Below are 19,715 nucleotides of genomic sequence, written 5' to 3'. Positions count from 1 at the left end.
AAGCACAAACCTCATATTTATATAACAAAGTACATATAGAACTGTTATCTTCAGCTTCATATGCCACCTTATACTTAGCTCTACATAAGATGACAAGGCTCCAATTTCTAAATATCTACCCTAACCCTAAATAAAAGGAAATCATTCCCTCTGGCTCTGGGAGTCTCTTGTTGGGAAGTTACTCTCTGTGATCTCCGTATTTGCTGCAGTCAAGTTTCCTTTGTGTGACAACTCTACCTGGAGTAGTTTCTATCTCTGATTCCCCAAGGAGTGAACTCCTTTTAGCGAAGTTATATTAGAACTGGTTCTGGCTTAGGTCAGCTTCCTGCTTATGCACTAAGATAATGTTTAACACAGTAATATGCTCTAATGAATTGTCCAACTTTGACATAAGAGGATGGCATATGATTCAGAAAACCATTATAAATACTGTATGTTTATCCAAGATAATTTATAAAATAAAGGTGTTGGGACACCTGGGTGGCTGGGCAGTTGAGCATCTGCCTTTGGCCCAGGGCGTGATCCCAGGGTCCCGGGATTGAGTCCCACGTGGGGCTCCCTGCATGGAGCCTGCGTCTCCATCTGCCTGTGTCTCTGCCTCTCTCTCTGTCTCTCATGAATAAATAGATAAAATCTTTAAAAAAATAAATAAACAAACAAATAAATAAATAAATAAATAACTGTGTCAACAGAGGCATAACAAATTCCTGAGTACTGTAATTTATATCATGCGTTATACATTGCATCTATTTTTTTCAAGATTTTATGTATTTATTTGAGAGAGAGAGAGAGAGAGTGCAAACAGGTTGGGAGAGGAGAAGCAGATTCCTTGTTAAGCAGGGAACCCAATGTAGGGCTGGATCCCAAGACCCTGAGATCATGACCTGAGCTGAAGGCAGATGTATAACGACTTCACCACCCAGGCACCCATAGCTGTGCTTACTTCTTAGGTGGAAAATTTTGGTGGGGTACAAATGTACTTATCAAAGTGCAATGTGAATTAGAATTTTATTTTCTTTTTTAAAATATTTTATTTATTCCTGAGAGACAGACAGAGAGAGAGGCAGAGACACAGGCAGAGGGAGAAGCAGGCTCCCTGGAGAGAGCCCAATGCGGGGCTCGATCCCGGGTCTCCAGGATCAAGCCCTGGGCCGAAGGCAGGCGCTAAGCCGCTGCACCACCCGGGCATCCCCCATACGATCTTCAAAAATAAAAAATAAATAGTTTTGGTGGCTTATTGGAAGCCCCGTTGGAGAGAAGGGAAAGAAGGTGATGCGGGAGAAGTGTTCTAAGATCGAGCCTTGGGTATTAGATTTGAAAAGGTTTTTAACAATAAGTGAAACCACGAGGCAGAAATATCAGAGCTAGAGGAATCAACACTTGCAATCTCCAAATGCAGGGAATTTCGGGCCAAAAAGGCACTGCGGCCTCTAAGCTGGGACACAAGGCTTACCTGAGACCCCGCCATCTCTGCTCCGTCCACCTCGGCCTCTAGCGAGCTCTCTCACAAGATCTCCGTGGAGGAGTCCCAGCTGCATCAGGAGGACACACCTTTAAAGGCAGCCAAGTCTCTCCACCTATAAACTGCTCCCCTGCAGGCAGGACTTTGAAATGCACAAAAAGCCCAACTTCCTAGTCCTTTGGGTGTGGAGCTGTTGAGAAGCTGTGAACTCCCAGTTGGAAATCAGGAACTGATTTTTCCTTCTCTGCTTCCAGGGCCCTCCCCTCCCCCAGATGCTCACAGATTCAGCTACAGCCTAGGCCCCCTGTGCTGTGGCCCTAACCCTCCTGACTCGGGTAGTGGAGACCATTACCCCTCCTAAGGCGAAGCCTGCTCTCAATTCTCAGAAATTAAAAGGAAGCCTTTCTACTTAACTGTGGCCTCACTTAGAATCACCTGGAGCACTAACTTAAAACAACGCTGTTGTTTCCACCATCAATTGACAGAATCAGAGGGGGAAGAACTTTTTTTTTTTTTTTTTTTAGATTTTATTTACTTCTTCATGAGAGACACAGAGAGGCAGAGACAGGCAGAGGGAGAAGCAGGCTTCTCGCAGGGACCCCCATGTGGGACTCGATACTGGGACTCTGGGATCATGTCCTGAACCCAAGGCAGACAGACACCCAACTGCTGAGCCACCCAGGCGACCGGGGATGATCTATTTGATACTCCGGGAAACATCTGGGGAGGTGACCGGCAAAGCACCGCAACCAAGGCTGTGCGGTTACCAGATTTAAATCCACGCCTTCTTACTGATGAGAGTTTCTCAAGATTTACATCTTCTCCCTCTTCCTGCAACGGAAAGGGAGATACTCTTAGGAAAGGACCTTTCCTCACAAATGCAAATATCTCTTCCTTAAAGAACCATTGGGTGTCACACCTTTTCCTGTGTCTTCTGTTTCTTTTTCTTTTTCAAGATTTTATTTATTTATTTGAGAGAGAGAGAGCGCGCGAATGGAAAGGCAGAGCACAAGCAGGCAGAGAGGCAGAGGGTCAGAAGCAGGCTCCTCCTTTACCAGGGAGCCCAACCCGGGACTGAATCCCAGGACCCTGCTTCTCCCTCTGCCTGTGTCTCTGCCTTTCTCTCTCTCTCTCTCTCTGTCTCATGAGTAAATAAATAAATAAATTCTTCTTAAAAAATAAAAACTGCCTATGATTTTTTCACCAAAAGATGGGTTTTTTTTTTTTAATATTTTATTGATTTATCACAAACACACACAGAGGCAGAGACGCAGGCCAAGAGAGAAGCAGGCAAGTCCAGGGAACAAAGAGAGGCGTGCTTGGTTTGAGGAGACAAGGCTTAAGTTGAGAAGTCTGTTACAGAATAAAAATTATTTCTGGTAAAATGGTTTGAAGGACGGTGGGTTTTCACTGGTGAGGCTGTTGCCTGGGAGGGATAAGAAAAGCATCTCTGCCTTTGGTTGCAATAGTAGGTATAAACCGCTCCCAAGGTCAAGCTTGTGTAAGGTCAAGATCTTCCCTTCCTGTTGGAACTGCCATTGACTATGAGTGATAGGGCTTAAGATCTCCCTCTGCTGAAAACCTCCCGACTCCATTTTAGTGAGGGTTCCAATTACTAACTTTCAATCAACATTTGATCAATATCTCAACATTTCCTTCACTCTCAGTATTGGGCAGCAAACATTCTCATCCTCAAATGATGATGTTAACCTTGTTTAGGATTCCATGTGATTTCATACTAAATTTTTTTTTTCTGTGTGTGCTTTATTTATGTCAACAAAATATCCTCCATTTAGTGTGGGCCAAGCCCAGACTGCTCCATGATGGACCACTTTGGCAGAAAGATGATTTTGACTGAAAAAGCAATCAAAATGGGGCAGATTCAGGAAATGTCGTTTTCACCCCCTTCACGGACTAAAAAGAATTTAGAGAGAGAACCTATCCCAGGCTGAAAGCTATCACCATATGTAACTACATTATTATATAAACTAAGTTTGAGAAACAGGGAGGAACATAGTTAGGCCTGTTTGAGAAAAGTTCTCTATGGCCTATTGTTTTTGAGTGGCCTAGATGATATTTGTTTATCAAATATTTCCTCGTTTTCTTCTTCCCTGTGAGTTGAATTTCTTCTTCCCTTGGAGTTCCCAGACTTCAACCTTCGTCTCAAAGACATATATCCATTACTTTGCCAGTCTTTGCAACACTCCGTTCTGTGGGGAGTATCCATATGTATGGTTTAAATTTGATTTTCCTGTTTATCTTATGCCAATTTGATTCTTAGTCAATAATGAGAACATCTTCAGATGTTCTGGTTTATGCTTTTGTATGTTTCTCCAATCAATATTTAGCTCCTATTTTATACAACCAATGTTAAGGAAGAAAAAGAAACAGAAAGGCGGTGCCCGGTATCTACATTCTCAGGGAAAATATGAAACACTTAGTACCAACTGTGAGTGTTATGAGAATTCACTAAAGTATTATGAGGATTAACTTACATGTTCCTAAGGTCCCAGCAAAATATCATGTGTGTGCACAGAGTAAAAGCTCAATATATACTGCATTAATAGAATATCTATGTTATTTTCCAGATGTAGATTTTCTCAGACTCTAGCTATGCCGAGCACTCCTGGCTACATAAATCTAACTCACTCCCCTATGCTCTCCTGCTTAAGGATTGACTCATTGTAGCTTCTTGAGATTTCAACAGACCTCCGATGTGGGGGAAACAAGGAACCCGATGATTCTGGAAGATAAGTTTGACCATACTAGAAAGTGGCCTTCCCTGATGCCAGCAGGTCTCCTTGAGATCATACCAAGAACGATTAAGCACTGCTTCCCCTGCATGTCAATGCTCACTACTCCTATGTTCCTTCCCCTGAAGGACTTCCTGCTTAGTCTGGTTAACAGAGTGTCTTTGGACATAAATCCACCATGGTCTCCATCTGCCAACCTCCTGAACAAAGCAAATTTTCCCTTCCAACTGTGAAAATGAGTAATGGAATGCCTCACTAAAATGGAGTTGGCAAGGAGCTTTTCTGCCCTACTACAGGTAGTCAATTGCAAACCCAGCGGGATGAGATGGGCTTGATCTGATATGGCCTTGATCTTACTTCTAGATACTACTCCTCTATTCCAACTGAAGGAAGAGACACTTATGTTTGAAAAATACTTTCCCTCCTCGTGGGCATTTGAACAGAAATGGACTGACTTAACCGGAAGTAATCACGAACTTCAATGGCCACAACTGCCTTCTTTGATCTTTCCAAAGGAACTTACTTTTTTTTTTTTTTTCTTTTTTTCATCATGAGAGACAGGGAGAGACAGAGAGAGACAGAGAGGCAGAGACACAGGCAGAGGGAGAAGCAGGCTCCATGCAGGGAGCCCGGCATGGGACTTGATCCCGGGTCTCCAGGATCACACCCTGGGCCAAAGACGGCCCTAAACCGCTGAGGCACCCACGATGCCCCATCCAACGGAATTTTTATCAAAGATAAGGTGGACAACCATGGTTCTAAAATTGACAAAATTAAACGGGTTTCCTATTTTAATTGGTATTTTGAAGGTTTCAAACGCTATCAGGAATGTAATATCGCCTCATGACAACCTACACTTTTTCAAATAAATAAGGTAAGCAGATAATTACAAAAATGAAAAGGGGCTTCTGGGAACTCTTCTTCCTCTCCCCTACCTTCTTTGTCAACTGCCTCTAGGAAGCCACCTCATGCTCAGCCCCTACCTCTATTTTTTTTTTTTTTTTTTTTTTTCAGCCCCTACCTCTAGTGCAATATTCCTTTCTTCTCTTCCATCCTAATCTCCACTCTCATTCTATCCTTTAGTTACACCTCCCTTTTCCTTTGAAGCTCCCTCTGCTACCTCCTCCCCTGAATCTATTAAAAATCTGCCTTCCTTGAGTCTTTTGAGGACCTCAGTGGACCCAATGTCTCTTATTTTCCCTGGAGGAAGGCTGAACATTGAGCTGAAGTTCCCTAAAGTTCCCTATAGTGACCGAGGATCCCAATAGGTTTGCTCAAGAATGTAACATAGTTATTCAAACTTCCCAAAGTGGTTTGTCAGATTTATATCAATTGGTCTACATGCTTGTTGGTGAGGGCCAGGTCAAACACTGGATGAAACTAGCCCAATGGGAACATCATGAACAGAATCCAAAGCAACAAAACCTGTAACTTTTGGCAAGATGCTACAAAACTTGCTAGAGACCCCACTAATCAATTATGATGGGTTTTCCCAATCCTGTGGATTGGAACAAAATTCAGACTTGTACACAGAAGACCAGTTATTCCCTTCATGATGATTATTATTTTTTTTTTAATTTTTATTTTATTTTTTATTTATTTATGATAGTCACACAGAGAGAGAGAGAGAGAGAGAGAGGCGCAGAGACACAGGCAGAGGGAGAAGCAGGCTCCATGCACCGGGAGCCCGACGTGGGATTCGATCCCGGGTCTCCAGGATCGCGCCCTGGGCCAAAGGCAGGCGCTAAACCACTGAGCCACCCAGGGATCCCCTTCATGATGATTATGATCAAGTTCAATTGTCTTTAAAGAAATTTCTAGCCTTTATAAGTTGAATCTACTTGTGTAGCTTTTAACTTTATATTTATTTTTTAATTTTTAAAAAGTTTTTATTTATATATTTGAGAGAAAGAGACAGAGAGAGAAAGAGAGCGAGCACAGGCAGGGGGAGGGGCAGAGAGAGAGAAGGACAAACAGACTCCCTGCTGAGCAAGAAGCCCAAGGGACGGTTCAATCCAAGGACGCTGGGATCATGACCTGAGCCAAAGTCAGATGCTTAACTGACTGAGCCCCCCAGGTGCCCCTTAACTCTATGTTTGTTAGTGGAGTGATCCAGGATCTTTCCCTTTTAATTAAAAGCATCAAGATGAAAGGGGACATCATGTCCACTTCAGATTTAATTAATTAGACAAACCAGATTGCTCACACCCTGGAGAAGTCATCTAGAGGAAAGACCACTAAAATTTTTCATTATTCAACTCCAGGAAATGAATGCCCCTAAACAAAAATGGAAGCCTTGCTTCTGCAATTCCTTCAAGAAACCAGGACATTGGGATCCCTGGGTGGCTCAGCAGTTTGGCGCCTGCCTTTGGCCCAGGGCGCGATCCTGGAGTCCAGCCAGGATCGAGTCCCACATCGGGCTCCTGGCATGGAGCCTGCTTCTCCCTCCTCCTGTGTCTGCACCTCTCTGTCTCTCTCTATGTCTATCATCCATAAATAAATAAATCTTTAAGAAAAAGAGAAAACAAAAAGGAAACCAGGACATTGGAGAAGAACAATATTACATATTTAAGAGCTTTAGGCACCTTCAGCTCTTTAGCCAACTTTTTCAATGTCCTCCTGATTCTCAGTGGCAGGGCTCCAAGGAACTCTAGGGGCTTTTCCCAACCCTCCCTCTCAATTGGCTTTGTGAAACTACTCTCCACGTTGCGAATAAATCTGTCTCTGTTCTTATTGACACCTGAGCTACACCTGTCAGTGCTCAATCGCACTGCTATCAAGCAGCCCCTGCCTCAGAATACTAAAACAGTTAAAATATTATGGGTCTGTAATAAATCTCCCTGGGTGCCTGTGTCTGAACCCACTTCCTGTGTCTAGACCCTTTGAGCATTAGACAGTCTTTTCTCCTTAGTTCATCTGCCCCAAATATTTATTTACCGGCCTGAGATTTCTTTTTTTTTTTTTTAATTTTTATTTATTTATGATAGTCACACAGAGAGAGAGAGAGAGAGAGAGGCAGAGACACAGGCAGAGGGAGAAGCAGGCTCCATGCACCAGAAGCCCGACGTGGGAATCGATCCCGGGTCTCCAGCATCGCGCCCTGGGCCAAAGGCAGGCGCTAAACCGCTGCGCCACCCAGGGATCCCATCTTTAAAAAATGTCATAGTAGAATTTCTTCCTCCCAAAAGAGGAACATGATTCTAAAATCTCACAGTAGTAACCACAACTGGGAACTAGGGTAAATAAATGACACTTTAATATTTTCCTATGCTCTGTCTCTGATAGCAATTATAGTTGAGGTGAGGGGTAGCAATCACTTCTATTGGATCAACTACCATCCTCATTTTTTAAAAAAGATTTTGTTTATTCATTAATGAGAGACACACACATAGAGGCAGAGACATAGGCAGAGGGAGAGGCAGGCTCCCTGAGGAGTTTCTGAGGTGGGATTTGATCCCAGGACCCCCGGATCATGACCTGGGCCGAAGGCAGATGCTCAACCACTGAGCCACCCGGGTGCCCACTACCATCCTCTTTTTTTTTTAAAGTTATTTATTCATGGGAGACACAGAAAGAGAGAGAGTCAGAGACATAGAGGGAGAAGGAGGCTCCTCGCAGGGAGCTCAATGTGGGATTTGATCTCAGATCCTGGGATCATGCCCTGAGCCAAAAGTAGATGCTCAACCGCTGAGCCACCCAGGAGTCCCCACTACCATCCTTTTTATGAGGAAAATGTTCAACCGATATTGGCCCAATCCACAGTGCCCCTCCCATCAAGATTCAAATAGATCCTCGAAAGACCTGTCTAGAATTAATCAATACCCTACACCTAAAGCAGCCCTTCAGGGCATCAAGCACATAACAGGATTACAAGGCTCAGGGCCTCCTTCTGTCCTAAGTCACTTCCTATAACATCCCTATTTTACCTGTGAGAAAACCCAAAGTCTGAGGATGGAGGTTTTCCCAGTATTTCTGAGAAACAAATAACATTGTTTTCTGTCTGCATCCGGTTGTTCCTAACCCTCATGTACTAGTGACATCCATTCCCATTGAAAGCAAATTTTTCACTGAAACTCATCTATGCAGTTCATTTCTTTCCTTTTTTTTTTTTTTTTTTTTGAAGATTTTCTTTATTCATTCATGAGAGACACAGAGAGACAGAGAGAGAGGCAGAGACACAGGCAGAGGAAGAAGCAGGCATTATACAGACTGGGACTCGATCCAGGGTCTCCAGGGTCACGCCCTGGGCTGCAGGCGGCGCCAAATCGCTGCGCCACCGGGGCTGGCCTATGCAGTTCATTTCTAAGTATTCCAGTTGATAAGGGTAGCCAGTTTCTTTTTGCCTTCACTTCGGAGGAATGGCAATACACCTGGTCAATAATGCCTCCAGGTTACATGGTAGGTCCTTCCTGTTTGTCACAAATCTTAAAGGCTAATAAGAATGACATAAAGTTTTCTGCAAGCTCTTCTTTGTTATGATGTGTAGGTCATTTGCTTCTTTGCTCCCTTCTCAAGCTACTTTACATGCAGACATTATCTATCCCTTAAAACTTTTGCCCGAAGTAGACTTAAAGTCCCCACCCCCACTCCCTCACAAATACCCTACAGGTTGCTCACACTTAGCTTAGATATTTAAGGTACCTGTTCTCAGAATAGGGACTAGATTTGGATTTGGGCAGACTTCAGGGCATCCTGAATGTCCCCAAACTTAAAACTAAGCAGCAACTTTGAGGATTTCTTGGACTTTGCTAGTTATTGTCAAAGTTGGATTTCAAACTTCTCTTTCAGGTCTCAGTCTGTATATGTTTACAAAAAAAAAAAAAAAAAGACTAACCTAACCCTATTATTATTTTTTTTTTTTTTGCTTTTTCTTTTTAATTTTTATTTAATTAAGATAGTCACAGAGAGAGAGAGAGAGAAGCAGAGACACAGGCAGAGGGAGAAGGAGGCTCCCATGCACCGGGAGCCCGACGTGGGATTCGATCCCGGGTCCAGGATCACGCCCTGGGCCAAAGGCAGGCGCCAAACCGCTGCGCCACCCAAGGATCCCTAACCCTATTATTTAGAAAGGAGAGAATGACATAGCCTTTGCGACTGTAAAGTAAAATATAAAATAAAATAAATAAAATAAAATAAAATAAAATAAAATAAAATAAAATAATAAAATAAAATAAAATAAAAAGTCTAAAAGAGTCCCTACCTCAGATATCCTAATTATCAACTTCCCTTTTTCTTCTTTGGATATAAGGGGGAAGGAAATGACCTTGGAGTGCTCACTCAGAAACATAGGGACAAAAATATTGCCCACAGGCAATTATAGCCATCAACTGGACCATGTGGCTTGGTGATATCCCCCTGGCCTCAGAGCCATTTCTGCTACTGTCTTTTAGGTAAGACCACTAAAGAAATAGTCACACGGTCCCATTGAACAACCTACATTGCTCCCAAACTGCAGGGAATAAACTCTTGTATCCAAGTGACAGGTGTAAAGAAAGCATCAGGGTACCTTGGTGGCTCAGATGGCTACGTGTCTGCCTTCAGACTCACGTCCTGATCCCAGGGTCCTAGGATCAAGACCCTCAAACTGCTCCCTGCTCGGTGGGGAGTCTGCTTCTCCCTTCCATCTGCTACTCCCCCTGCTCATGTTCTCTCTTTCTCTGTTGCAAATTTATACATAAAATCTGAAAAAGAGAAGAGGAAGAAAGAGAGGAAGAAGGGAAGAACCAAACCCTGACTGGACCTGCACACCATCTGGGGATCTGAGGGAAAAGGTTTCCCTGAATTGAAGCAGACAATATCTGGAGACACAGATTTCCCTGGATGGACAGGCACATCATTTTCTCACTGGGGCTTCTTCTAACTCTATTGTGGAAAGAAAGTGCCCTCAACATATACTTCCCAATGTCTTGCAGGAGGCAGAAACTTCTTTATTTTATGACCTTTTTGGAAGAAGCCTCATTATGATTCGATGCACATTTCTGAAGGTTTAGAAGGTGCAGATTTCGCAGAGTTTCTCTCTTAATGAGTTACCAACCCACTCTGGATTTTTGCTGTTGTTGTTAAAGATTTATTTACTCATGCGAGACACAGAGAGAGAGAGAGGCAGAAGGAGAAGCGGGTTCCCCACGGGAGCTAGATGTGGGATTCGATCCCAGGATCCCGGGATGAGGCCTGGTCCTAAAGCAGATGCTCAACCTCTGAGCCACCCAGGCATCCCATATTCTTTTTTCAAGATTTTGTTTATTTACCCATGAGAGGCACAGGAAGAGAGGCAGAGACACAGGCCGAGGGAGGAGAAGCAGGCTCCATGCAAGGAGTCCGATGTGGGACTCCATCCCTGGACAGGGATCATGCCCTGGGCTGAAGGCAGGCGCTCAACCTTTGAGCCACCCAGACAGCCCTCAACTCTGGATTTGATTTGACTTGATTAATTTTTATCTCTTTAAAGTTTGCATTTATTAATTTAAGAGAGACACACAGAGAGAGGCAGAGATGTAGGTAGAGGGAGTCCCACGTCGGGCTCTCTCTCTGTGCCTCTCATGAATCAATCAATCAATCAATTAATCTTTAAAAAACATCCTAAGATATAACACAAATGATGATTGAAACAAAAAAATTTCAATGATATAAAAGACTGAGAAATATTAGCTGTTTTCTTTATAGCATTCTGAATATATGTTCAGATTGTGAATAAATGACAGAGACATAATCATCCACAAATAGATTTATAAATTTTGTGCCATTGAGAATAGGTCCTAGGTCATCAAGACAATATTCTACTCTATCAATTTTAATGTGTGTAGTAGTTTTGAAAAGTTTAGCACTCAAACCTTTCTTACATCAGAGAATACAAACTGGGAAGTAACCTTACAACGTAAGGAGTTTGCACAAGCCTTTAATTATTGCTCAGACTTTCCTTGATATCACAGTATAAATACCTGGGGGGAAACCCCACAAATGCAGAGAATATAAGCAAAGCCTTTAAACAGAACTACAACCTAAGCAAACACTTGAACACTTGTACATTCATACTGGGAGAAATCCTAAAAATGTAAAAATTATGTGGCAAAATGTTTGTTTGGATTTCAAGTCTCCCTCGATGGAGGACAATACATGCAGGGGAGAAGCCCTACAAATGTAGAGAATATAGCCAAATCATTAACTAGAGCCACCACCAGTATAAATTAGAGAATACAGCCTGGAGACACCTGGAACAAACATAAAGAATGTGGTAACGTCTTCACCCTGAAATTGACACTTACTCAACATCAGAGAGTGCTTACTACATAGAAACCCTAGAAATGAAGAGGGAAAGATCTTTATTTTCAATATATATTTTGGGGGCAGCACGGGTGGCTCAGCAGTGTAGCGCCCCCTTCAGCCCAGGGCCTGATCCTGGAGCCCGGGATGGAGTCCCACATCGGGCTCCTTTATGAAGCCTGCTTCTCCCTCTGCCTGTGTTTCTGCCTCTGTGTGTGTGTCTGTATGTCTCTCTCATGAATAAATAAAAATCTTTAAATAATATATACATATTAGAAAAAACAGGTTTATACACCATAAAAACATTAAAGATGTTCAAAACATTAAAGATGTCATAAGATGACAATCTATGTAATGAAAAAAAAATCCCGGTAAGTATCAGGTTAACAGCAGAATGTACTAAGCCTATAGCACTTTTAAGAGATTAATCTGGTCCAGCTTTTTACTGCAAACTTGCAGGATTCTACATCTTTTATGTCATCCTTTCTTTTCCTGTAGTGCAATAGAAGCAGGGCAAGTTAAGGAGGTTTTTCTCAGTCATAGGAGTGTAGCTACCTGTTGGTCATACTTTGTTTCTTGTTTTGAAAAAATTATATATTTAATCTTTAGACACACACCCACAGAGAGAGAAAGAGAGAGAGAGAGAGAGAGAGGGATAGAGGGAGAGAGAGAGAGAGAGAGAGAGAGAGGCAGAGACACAGGCAGAGGGAGAAGCAGGCTCCATGCAGGGAGCCTGATGTGGAACTGGATCCCTTTGATTTCTTTGATCCCGGGACTCCAGGATCCCACACTGGGCCGAAGGCAGCCGCTAATGGCCAAGCCACCCAGGGATCCCCCGGTCGTAACTTTCAAGTGGAACCTGACACACCTTGGGAGCCTTTGAAATATTTTCTCTATGGTTTGGGATAGAGACTTCTTTCCTAGTTTCTCTTTTTGTTTGAAAGATTACATTTATTTATTCACTAGAGACACACACACACAGAGGCAGAGACACAGGCAGAGGGAGAAGCAGGCTCCTTGCAGGAAGCCTGATGTGAAACTTGATCCCAGGACCTTGGGATCACAACCTGACCCAAAGGCAGATGCTCAACCACTGACCCAGAGAGGCATCCCTCTTTTCTAGTTTCACTGTGTCCAGAGGTGTGTCCATCGGCAACTCTGGCCCCTTGGATGTCTTCTAGGCCATCACCATCAGTCCCCAGATTCCAGGTGTGTGAAGCTTTAAGTCACAGCCATAGTTTCCATTGGCTGCTCCAATATCCTGTGCCAGATTCTACATGAGCAGATAAATACCACAGTTCCCATATGTCCATTGGGCAGGAAGCTCAACAAATACATCACAAACATTATAGGCTTTGGATCTTGTTCTGCTATACATTGTATGGAACACATAGACTAACTCCATGCAGCATTCAGATGTTCCTCAGATGTTTCATGTGTAGGACTCATTCTGGTTGTCATTCTGTGCATTCACAAGCCTAAAGGGCAACACCTTCATAGGAACAGTATCTCACCGAGATCCTCTCTGAGATGACAGAACCCTAAGGATTCTTGTCCTTGAGAGTATGTTTGTCAATTTTTATACCCCTGTCTGCCATCATTGTAATTTTTCTTTTTCATTAGATCATGTGGAGGGAAGTGAACAACACTGACCAAGCAGGTGTCCAGATATAAACAGATAGAACCTGTTTCTTTCCGAGGCATCTGGTCACGAGAAAACCAGATGAAGGGACACCTGGGTGGCTGAGCGGTTGAGTGTCTGCCTTCAGCTCAGATTGTGATCCCAGAGTCCTGGGATGGAGTCCCACATCAGGCTCCATGCAGGGAGCCTGCTTCTTTCTCTGCCTATGTCTCTGCCTCTATGTGTCTATCATGAATAAATAAATAAAATTTTCTTTAAAAAAGAAAGAAAAATGGATGAAGACTCATGAAACAGAACATCCAGAGCAGCACCGGTGGTGCAGCGGTTTGGTGCTGCATGTAGCCTGGTGTGTTATCCTGGAGTCCCGGGATCAAGTCCCACATCGGGCTCCCTGCATGGAGCCTGCTTCTCCCTCTCCCCCTGCATCTCTGTCGCTCTCTCTTTCTCTGTGTGTCTATGAATAAATAACATCTTTAAAAAAAAATAAAAACTAAAAAAACAAACAAACAAAAAAGAACATCCAGAAAATTTAGGTGAGAGCAAGTGGGTACCTTGCTGAATTCAGGAATGTGGAGTCATTGTGAGGAAGAGGTGATACACAGGGTACTTTGTTTCAGTTGGGCCAGTTCCCCGTCTGTGTTATCCTGTGAGTTCTGGTGTCATCCCTGATGAGTCATCCATGGACCAAAGACTTTTTTATTAGCATGGCAGCAGTATTTATTTGACATTCTTCTTAAGAAAGCTTTCTAATATACACGTCCCAGAAAACTCTATTTATGTTAAGTTGCTTTTTCTTTTATTTTATAAAATAGAAATAAAAGAGACTAGACCAGACTAAATTAACATGAACAGTGTGTGGTGAATTTCTTTGGACAGGCTTAGCAATGATTGTGGCATAGATATCAGACTCTACCACCAGATCCCTCCCTAGCCCACCCAGATCTACCCCCTTCTGAGGCTGTGTCCAGTTCTGGCCTAGCTCTGGGATCTCTTCCCTTCCCAGGACAGATGAGAGGAGATCAGATTCTGAGTGGCTCTTCTTTTCATCTCTTCAGGGCAGGTGCTCACAATTCCCCAAACCCACAGTATGATAAATGGGAGCAAAGGACTATAGATCTTAGTAACTTCATCTGTGCTTTTTTTTTTCAACATATACTTGTTAACTAATTGTTTGAAAGATTTTATTTATTTACTCATTAGAAAACACAGAGAGAGAGAGACAGAGAGAGAGAGAGAGAGGCAGACACAAGCAGAGGGAGAAGGAGGCTCCATGCAGGGAACCTGAAGTGAGACTCAATCCCAGGTCTCCAGGATCACACCCCGGGCCGAAAGTGGTGCTAAACTGTTAAGCCACCCGGCTGCCTTCATTTCTGTGTTTAACATTAAATCCCGTGCTTCATGACCCTTTCATCTAGATTCCTATTTTCCATTCCTGGAGATTCAGTATTGCTCAATTTACAAAATATAAATATCTATACATAATGACCTGATTAATAAACAATGCAGCTGATTAATATTTCTGACCTCCTATAGTTAGGATACTTTATTAGATATTTTTAATAAATTTGTGTTAAGAACTCCCAAGATATACTCTTTCAGCAAATTCCCAATATAATAGATATAGAATTATGTGTAGTCTCCAGATTTCCAGAATCTGTACATCCTATATATCTGAAATTTTGTACCATTTGACCAACATCTCCTACTTTGTCCTCAGTCATCTCCTGACCATCACAATTGTATTCTATCCTTTTTAAAACAGCTTTTATTTATTCATTAGAGACAGAGAGGCAGAGACATAGGTAGAAGCAGGCTCCTTGGAAGGAGCCCAGTGTGGGACTTGATCCTGGACCCCAGGATCACATCCTGAGCAAAGGCAGACACTCAACTGCTGAGCCACACGGGCATCCCAGTTGTACTCTATTCTTATGAGTTCAACGCAGATTCCAAGTATTATTGAGATAATACAGTATTTGCCGTTTTGTGTGGCTTATTGTTATTGCATAACATCCTCAAGGCTCACCTACTTTGTCCCAAATGGAAGCCTGCCGTTTTTTTAAAGGCTGAGGTTCGGGGATCCCTGAGTGGCGCAGCGGTTTGGCGCCTGCCTTTGGCCCAGGGTGCGATCCTGGAGACCCGGGATCGAATCACACGTCCGGCTCCCGGTGCATGGAGCCTGCTTCTCCCTTTGCCTGTGTGTCTGCCTCTCTCTCTCTCTCTCTCTGTGACTATCATAAATAAATAAAAATTAAAAAAAAAAAGGCTGAAGTTTGGATACAGATATCTATAGATAGATAGACATAGATATTATAGACGTTATATAGTACGTATGACACGTAATAGATTCTGATATATTTCTATATTGTAAACAATATTACATTATAGTAGATAGAGAGGGATATAGCTATATCACATTCTCTTGAACCACTCCTCCTAGAAAGCAGAGAAACTACAGGGAGATGACACTTCCTATCTGCTAGAATAACTAAGTTTCAGGAAACTACAAGGTAACCCCAATATGGAAGAATTAAAATGAATATATATTGCTAACGAGAGTGGACAGACAATAGGAAAACAGGCATATACTTACACAGTCATTTTTCTATCCTGTTAAGAAAATACAAACACAACAATGAGAGCTCTCTGAACTAATCTTTTTTTTTCCTCTGAACTAATCTACCTTTTCTCTAGTTTTCCATTTATCCTTATTTCACCCCTATAATCTACAAACCTTTTTTTCTTAATCAATAGGGAAACAGAAGATGAAGCACATAGGGGGAGCCCAGTATCTACATCTTCATCGTTATTATACGACACCTAGGGGAGCCCTGGTGGCGCAGCGGTTTGGCGCCGCCTGCAGCCTGCGGTGTGATCCTGGAGACCCAGGATCGAGTCCCACATCGGGTTCCCTGCATGGAGCCTGCTTCTCCCTCTCCGTGTGTCTCTGCCTCCCTCTCCCTGTGTCTCTCTCTCTCTCTCTCTCTCTGTGTGTGTCTATGAATAAATAAATAAATCTTAAGAAAAAATAAAGGACACCTAATGCCCAGCTTGGATGGTGTAATGGGGACGAAATCGCATGGTATATGTGAAGTTGCCAACATGGTGCACTGTAACTTCCTTGTGAACACCGTTACTTCCTTGTTATCAAAATTCATGCTCAATCAACATTGCAGTATACACGTTGTTTTCCAAACAGAGACTTGCTCAGACATCAGCACATTGAGTAGACTCCCTTCTGTGAACTCCAAAATGCAAAGAAAGAATGTGGTTCCTCAGGGTGGTGATTGGCGTTCTTTATTGGGAATCCACAACAGAGGAAACTCAGGACAGAGAAAAGTAAATAGTAGACTCTTTGCTGGGAACTCACCAGGAGTTGTTGGGGTTGACATAAGACGGTGGGGGTAGGGTGCTCAGGTGCACAGGCACCCTGTGCCTGCATTCTCTAGTGTAGAGCCACTAAACATGGGTCTATTTGGTTAAATTAAAGGTATGGACTATTAGTGGACATCCCAGGAATGGAAGGTGGCGTGCTCCCATCCACTTCTACTGATGTGAAAATGCCAGTTTCGTGCAGGATTGGTTAAGGAATGCAATGTCACTGACAATGAGTGTGATAGGACAATATTTATGTAAACCAACCATTACGTATTTATGTTGAACCCAGTACAAAATATTGTAGTGTCTACGTGTTTTATACTCTGAAATTGCAGAACGGAAGCCCTCCCCCAACCTCACAACCTGTATGTCTGAGGGTCAAACTATTACTGACTGGGGGTAATTCATGGACATTTTTAAACTTTATTTAGATATTTCTCATTATACAATTGATGATATGCCTACGTGTATGTTTGCTATCGCTATCTTAACCAATTGCAAGTATTAAGGAGGTCCTAAAAACAGAATTCTGTTTTTAAAGTCTGAATTTCATTGAGCTTAACTGGGCTTTCTGTTTAGGGCGCTAGAAGCTTAAAATCAAGGTTTCCACATGATCTCCTCCATGGTCACAACTTGTGCGTGGTATCCTCAAGGGAGACAGAGGATGTTGAGTCTCCCTGTTTACTCAATATTTTATCCGTGGTCCTTTACTGCCAATTCAACTGAAGGAACTACTAGGCATTTTATATAAGTAAGGTTATTGCCTCATGGCTGGAATTACAAACTTGACAGTTTTGAACCAAGTACAAATAAGGCAATTAATGAGTAGGAGAATGAATTAGTGACCTCCAAGTGTACCCCTACAATTTCTACCACCCCCAGCTCCAACCCTTCCTTCCTTCCTCCTTATCCTCCATTGTGACCTTAAGGTCTTCACCTCTGTGACCTTTACATTTCCGTGAAAACTCTCTCTGCAAAGGACTCTCCTAGTCTTCATTGCTCTTCTAAGTCCATGAAGTGTGTTTCAGACCTCTATACCAATAAACCCTTCTTGCTTGATTCTAGAGCTCTCTTCCTTCCATTGTCCCAAGAACCTCCATGTATTCTTTCCTCCTCCTCCAATGCCATTTGTCTCTTCCCCACCCAATTCCAATGATTTTAGCCCATTTATCGTGTCTCTTATGTCCATTATCAATATCTGACCCATCATTTAACAGAGTCCTTAGTTTCCTCATGACCCTACACTCATTCCCACAACCCTACACTCCCTGACTTTCTCATGGACCCTTTGGCCTACTGACGCCCAGTCTTCTCCCAGCTCTGATGATCCCCTTCTACCCACATACACTCTGTTCCCCAGGTATCATCTGTTCTTCCCATCGTTTATCTCTCCTTGCAACACTGAACACTCCCAGGACTGCATTCACAAGTAACTATCCCCCTTCCACCCATATGTTCTTTGATCCATCACAGGCAATAAAGTTTGCATATGTCTTTTACCCAACCTTGCCTTTGAACTCCCTTTGCCCATTAATTTGTCATCCACTATCCCCTTCTTTCTCCTGATTTCCTTTACCCTCTCATTCCCTTAACACACATAGGCCTCATACCCTAAAGTCCCTGCATACACCCACCAAACCTTAAAATCTGTAGTGCACTTTAACCCCTCAGTGACATTTAACAACCTAGTGCTTTTAGCTGTGTTCCAAGTTACAGAACGTGTCTCAATGATGTTCAAGTCCTAATCCTCAGTGACTGTAACTGTAACCTATTTTGGGCAATAGGATCTTTGCAGATGTAATTAAGTCGATATGTCACACTGGATTCCGGTAAACCCCAATTAAATTCCTCTTGTCCTATTGAGAAGAGGGAAGTTTGTTTATTATTATTTTTAAAAAGTTTTATTTATGTATTCATGAGACACACACACACATACACAGAGAGAGAAAGAGAGAGAGAGAGTGGCAGAGACACAGGCAGAGAGAAGCAGGCTCCCTGTAGGGAGCCTGATGTGGGACTCAATCCTGGGACTCCAGGATCACTCCCTGGGCTGAAGGCAGGAGCTCAACCACTCAGCCACCCAGGCATCCCAAGAGGGAAGTTGACACATACGGTGCTGTGTGATGAAGGGACAGTGACGCGTCTACTAAGCCAAAGATCAAGGATAGCGATAGTCCTCCGAAGGTAGAAAGCAAGACTCAATTCTTGAGACAAAATGTGGCCCTGCCAACAGCTTGGCTTCAGATGTCTAAGTGCCTCCAGAAGTGTGACACAATAATTTTTTGGGTTCTTTAGCATCCAGTTGTAATAATTTGTTACAACAGCCCTAAGAAACTAACATGGGTCCTGTCTTCTCTTCCCTTGTGGCTGTGTTACCCCAAGCTCCCAGACTCTCTGCATTTCATTTATCCCTGTGCGTTCATTCTATCGCGCCCCCCTCCCCATATCACTACTTGTCTTCATGCCATGTACCTCAACCTAAAGTGGCACTCCTCATTATTCTTTCAGTGGCATATATTGTGAATATGGTCCTTGATGACATTATGAAGCAACATTGTTAAACATCCTACCATAATTCTTATTTTCTATCTTCTGTACTAGTGCATGCTTGAAAATGATGTATATCCTCACACATGTAGTCACATATTCTAACTTAAAAGATTTTGTGTAACTCTTTTTAGAAGCTATTTGCATTTTTCCATTTAGCTTATATTAAAGTTTTACCCCAAAAGACCATACCATTTACTAGACAGTCCATTTAGAGAACATAATAATTTCCTGTATATTTCACACTTGATATTAGCCAAAAAGCAAAGAAGCGATTACCTATATATTTCAGGGGTGCTTTTTCCTACTCATCTATGACTGTCTTCAGATTCTCAAGCTTCACCATCCGCACTGCCTTGGATCTCTAGCCTGCTGGCCTTCTTTGCAGACTCCTTTGAGACTTGCCAGCTCTCACAATCATATTAGCCAATTCATTACAGGAAATTTATCCGGCTCTCTATCTACGTAGAGACATATAGATAGATACATATCTATTTCTATATGTAGTAAGCCTATATCTTATCTCTGGTTCTATACAAATATAGATTAAAAATATGCACAGATGTGTGCATATCCATTCCATTGATTCCTTGGAGAATCCTACCATAGATTGTAGTGTCCATACATTTTTTCCACTCAAAATCAACCTGCTAAACTTAATTGATGTTAATTACTA

At 42.6% G+C, this 19,715-nt stretch overlaps 2 protein-coding genes across 26 annotated transcripts in view; one reads left to right on the top strand and one right to left on the bottom strand.

Annotated features, from left to right (window-relative positions):
- LOC112643367 (zinc finger protein 420-like) overlaps nt 1-19,715 on the top strand; it is a 642,213-nt gene that overhangs the window by 339,917 nt on the left and 282,581 nt on the right. The gene's annotated exons all lie outside the window — the stretch shown is intronic.
- The window catches only part of LOC112643408 (zinc finger protein 736-like), a 255,589-nt gene that overhangs the window by 130,452 nt on the left and 105,422 nt on the right, over nt 1-19,715 (bottom strand). The window contains exon 2 of one of the 2 annotated variants that reach the window (XM_049108374.1): nt 1,454-1,532. The exons of the other annotated variant lie outside the window; for it this stretch is intronic. Within the exon in view, the coding sequence (XP_048964331.1) occupies nt 1,454-1,468 (15 nt within the window). The 5' untranslated portion in view covers nt 1,469-1,532. The remainder of the gene's footprint in view (nt 1-1,453; nt 1,533-19,715) is intronic. 2 annotated transcript variants of the gene reach the window in all.

The sequence above is a fragment of the Canis lupus genome, chromosome 1 (genome assembly GCF_003254725.2).
Source record: "Canis lupus dingo isolate Sandy chromosome 1, ASM325472v2, whole genome shotgun sequence".
NCBI lineage: Eukaryota > Metazoa > Chordata > Mammalia > Carnivora > Canidae > Canis > Canis lupus.
This window is presented reverse-complemented; position numbering and strand designations above follow the sequence as displayed.